Source organism: Diabrotica virgifera, chromosome 10 (assembly GCF_917563875.1).
Source record: "Diabrotica virgifera virgifera chromosome 10, PGI_DIABVI_V3a".
NCBI classification, from domain to species: domain Eukaryota; kingdom Metazoa; phylum Arthropoda; class Insecta; order Coleoptera; family Chrysomelidae; genus Diabrotica; species Diabrotica virgifera.
Window position 1 is genome coordinate 65,492,323 of NC_065452.1, and position 4,965 is coordinate 65,497,287.

The 4,965-nt window shown below is 33.2% G+C and overlaps 1 protein-coding gene across 1 annotated transcript; it reads right to left on the reverse strand.

Annotated features, from left to right (window-relative positions):
* Nucleotides 1-858: 858 nt before the first annotated feature.
* LOC126893036 (uncharacterized) lies at nt 859-3,715 on the reverse strand (the record flags this gene model as incomplete). The annotated part of the gene is made up of 2 exons (XM_050662977.1): nt 3,418-3,715; nt 859-3,167 (listed from the first exon to the last, which is right to left on the reverse strand). Coding segments are annotated over exons 1-2 (2,601 nt in total), but the record flags the coding sequence as incomplete, so codon positions are not given.
* Between the last annotated feature and the right edge of the window lie 1,250 nt (nt 3,716-4,965).

Consider the following 4,965-nt stretch of genomic DNA (forward strand, 5'->3'; position numbering starts at 1 on the left):
ATAAGTATATTTGAATGTTAATTCTTTTCAAACTAAGATCACAGTATAAAGAGGGAACCTCTATATACTGTGATAAGATTGTAAAATTAAAATATTGGGAAAAAAAGATATATATTTATTATTTCTTTTTCTGAAGAAGTACTTTCATTGTTGACAATATTGAAACATTTTATTATTATTAAAAGTCGAGAACAATTAAAAACCACGTTAATATTTATATGAAAGTGCTTTAAAAAAGAAGGTATATGACTCTTGAGAAGAATTAATATTTTTTAACAAACTTGGTATACGACTCATAATATCTGACATCTGATTCTTTTATTTTTAGTTTTGAGACATACAGTTTTATCAATAATACATTTTTCCCTAAACTTAATAAAAAAGTTTTCTATATGATTCCAAGGTTTTAAGACATACTGATATTGTTTTCCTGATATTATAAAATACTTGTTAATATCTACTGTATATAGAGACTAAAGCTAATAGTGTAGTTTAACATACAGTTAAGTCCACGGTTATTTACCCGTGCGTCATTCATACCCGGCGAGATAAAACATATACTTTTTATCTAGCATCATTCTCTTCCACGCATGAAACTAAAGACAAACCAGCTACCGCCTGTTATTAAGTAAAAACACATGTTATTTTTATGAACGCACTAAACTCAGTACATTGAAAAGATCTAGGTAGAAAAAAAGACGTTTTCATATTTTAAATACAATTTGTGACGTTTCTGGTTTGTTTACTTTTGTGGCTGTCAGTCTGTTGAATTTTTTGCTGTTTATTTGTCGAATTTTTGCATTTTGATGTTTGTTTACCTTTACTTTTATCGAAAATAAGTAATTTTCTGTGAATTTTTTCCCTTTTAGTTTTCTGTTTGCTTTCATTAACGTTATACCACTGACAAGTTTTAAAAAGTTTGATTTTTACCAAAAATTTTATAATTTTCCTTTTATGGTCTTCGCAGCTTTTAAGCCAATTAGTAGTTAATAAAATATGGTTAGTCACATAGGTTTCAATTTTTTCGAAAACTGCATTATCTACTTTAAATAAATTAAAAGCCTCGTGAAACTTTTCTAACAATATTGTAGTAATAGTAACAAACAAATCTGATGGTCTCTGAAGAAACTTTATTTCTTCATTTGCGCCATAATCTCTGAAAAGTAACATTAATTCGTGTTTCTGTAATAGAATTTTATTGTCTTTTAGCAAGTCTTCCTGGCATTTACTACAATTCAAGTTCTTTATAATCTTATAGTAAATATAACCAGCGACATATGTAACACCACACGTTTCTAAATTTGTTATGCTACATTTGCTGGAATGTGCCGTGCTTAAAATTTGGTTGTCATTATTTTCCTTTTGCATGTCTAAAGATTGTTCTACATGAACTGTTTGGGTTTCAATGGACTCGTCAGATATTTCGACGCTGGTTACTTCGTGGGTTAAATCTAAATTATCAGTTTGTGCTATTTCACAATTTCCATTGTCTAAAGCAATTTTTAGTTTAATATTTGTGTTATGCTTAATGGCAATTCTTAACTGACTAACACTAGGTGTTGGATTGTAACCACCCCGATTGCGCACAATAGAGAAAAAATTTTCTAGAGGATCTTGGTTCAGAAAAGATGTTAAAAGATATGACACATTATATTTTTGAAGTTCCTCCCACAAACATAAAACTGACAAAATTGTCCACTGAAAGCCGTGTAGACAGTGAATATTATTTCTCTCTTTCTGATTTTCAAAAACTTTAATTTTTTTAAAATATTCTAAACCTGCTTTTAAGTTTTCAGTTGACTTGCTTAAAGTTGACATTGGCTTTCTGTTTGGGTTACTATCACTACAATATTTGCTGTTAAGACCATCAAAAATATTATTTATAATTTTTAAAAATTCGGCAGTATGAGGAGCCGTTTTGGTGTGTAACTGGCCTACAGATTTTGCTGTTGATATTGCTGAGGCAACTGAGTTGGAAAAAATTTGGGCTGCTAATTTTACACGCATTTTTTGGAAATTATTATGGTTTATGTGAACGTCTGTTATTTTCACCATGCATCGTGCTCTCACATTGGTTCTATCGATGTTGTATGTGTATTCAATATCTTGCCACGATATCTGGTTAGAATCGGCAAAAAACGTCAACTTTTTGTTAAGAAAATTATTTCTTAGACTTTTTAATAAGTGGGGTGTATCAAAAACAGTGAAAATCCTCTGATTTCCTATTTCTATTGCAGGCTGATCCTTACATGCGCCTAACAGCTTAAATAAAGCTCTATTATTAGATGCTTGATCACACACTAACACTTTTGGTATATACCCAATATTTTGTAATTTTGAAACAACTTCAACTACAATGTTTTTTAAGTTGTCGCTATGTATTGGACCACCTGTAACAAAATAGCAAATCGGAATCTTCCAGTTATGTAGCAAGCCGCGCATCATGAAAACCAGACCTGTGTTGGCAAGTTTGTTTGTTCTTCCTAAAGCACCTAAATCTTGAAACCCTTCTATAATGTCATCTAATTTATTGTACTCCAATTTTTTTTTCAAAGAAATTTCATCAAACATTAACACACAAATTTTTTCCAACTCATCCATTGTCTCTGCTTTTTTCTTCAACTTGTCAATTAAGGAAGTGTTTAAACCAGTTCTTAATTTTATGACACGCAACCAAGTTTGAATTGTTTTTACTGAAGGTAATATAAAGTTAAGAGATCTAATTAAAAATTTGTAACAACTAGGAGACTTATAATAAATGGCCAGAGCTAAATCCTTTTCATTGTGACTCCATTGTGAACGAGTTTTGTGTGAAAACTGCATATTAACAAATGTGTGCACGTATTTGCTTTTATTTTCTAACAGTACCTGTAACATGAATTTGGTTGCCGATTTTTTGTTTTTTGTTGTTCTTCTACAACGCTGACTGTTCTTCTGACGGCACTTCTTCTTTAAAGCATTTACTTGATACTCCAATTTTTTTACCTTCTCCGTCAATTCAGTTTCAAGTTTTGTGGGCAAATTAATTTCAAAACTGGAAATATCACTGAGACTACTACTTGATCTCTTAGGCGATGGAGTTGACCTAACCATACAATCGTCACTTGTAGATCTTTTACGTTTCGTACCGCAATAAACGTATGTAGAGCATACTGGTGGGATATCACCTAAAATAGGTGTAATCATTGAAATGTATGTGTAATTTTAATTAAAGCAAAACAAGCATCATCATTATTTCTGGAGTGATAGTAACAACGCATTCATATTTAAAAAAAATCTCTTTTGATTTAATTGTATAAAAATATTTAAATCATTCAATATCCACTGATTTTATATAAAATATATTTTAATAGTAGTATTCTCATTGACAAAGCGCATTAGGCAAACATAAAAATATTTATAAAATTGAGTACTCACCTAAATCAGTTGTTAACTGTGTAAATTTTAGAGGAACAGCATTTTTCCTTAATAACTGTCTTTGGCCACTTTGGTAAATATGTTCCACTGCAAAATGATGCTGGCAAATTACCCTCTGTTTAAGGTCAGTGATATCCATCAATAAAATATCAATGTTCCCGCAGTTTTTTTGCCAAATTTTTGTACGCTCTACGTCTTTCAGTGGAAATTTAAAGAAAGATATATTATTATTTGTTCCATCGTTTCTTTCAAAACATCCCGCGTAAACACACTTATGAGTTACAGAGGCCATTTTGTCTAAAATATGAGTCCTTTTTTTTTATAAAATTCCGCTCTAATTTGTCACAACACCTGCCTGTCACAGATAATACACCTATAGGGTAAGTTCGGCCCTGACACTACTCCTACCTCCTCGCAAGTCAGAGAGAGAATGAGAAATCTCGATACGGTTTTCGAGTAGCGCCATCTAGTTGTTGATACGTCTTTCGGTTACCAAGAGGTGAGCTATCTATGGGTGTTTTTAATCAATGCTTTAAGTCAGGAGGAGTTATTTTGACTATGGTACATACCAAGGTTAATAGATTAGGGCGTAACCCCTATCTATGAACCTTGGGTACATACTACTTTTTACAGTTTAGGTTTACCAAAAGTGAAAATTATTCTCTTTGCCCCTACAGTATAGGCAACCAACATTAAAATCGTTTTTCCTTTATAACATTTTCAATTTTCACAATTTTCAATTAAAACCAGTTTATTCATAATCCGCAAACGAGGTGCAATTTTTTGATATGGTTATTTAGTGACTTTACGGCATTTTATACCCTGAAAATCGACATTTATTTTTAGCGCTGCGCCGAAATCTCCACTTTTGATTTGCTTATATCTCGAAAACGGAAACTCCGCAAATGAAATTTTGAATGGTGCAATTATCCGCAAACGAGGTGCAATTTTTTGAGCTATGGTAGAAGTCAAAATAACGACTTTGAAAAAACCGTTTCGCTAACTTTATGACGCTCATATCTACGTTAAATGTCACGTTCTGCGTCGAATGTCAACGCTTTGCCACGTTCTGTGCCACATAAATGTCACGTCATACGTCAAATGTCACGTTCTGTTAGGCACTATACGGAAAAGAAGAAGAATTGACAGTTAATATTAAACGTTGACAGAAGAAGAATTGACAGTTGGCTTCTGCGTCACCACCGCTTTCATTTGACACCCCATACGTCAAAATCGGATCAGTAGCAACGAAGATATGCTGTAATGCCAAAGCCCTTCTGCTAGCGTGTCAATTATGGTGTCTGCTTGGCTCAGCGTGTCTGTGCATACCTCTCAGACGTTCTGCTAGCGTGTCAATTATGGTGTCTGCTTGGTTCAGCTTGTCTGTGCATACCTCTCTGGCGTTCTGTTACCGCATCAGTGATGGTATTTGGTTGGCTTAGTGTGTCTCTGCATATCTTTGCGCCCTTATGTTAGCGTCTCAGTGATGGTGTCTGCTTGGCTCAGCGTGTCTTTGGCGTTCTGCTAGCGTGTCAATGGTGGTGTCTG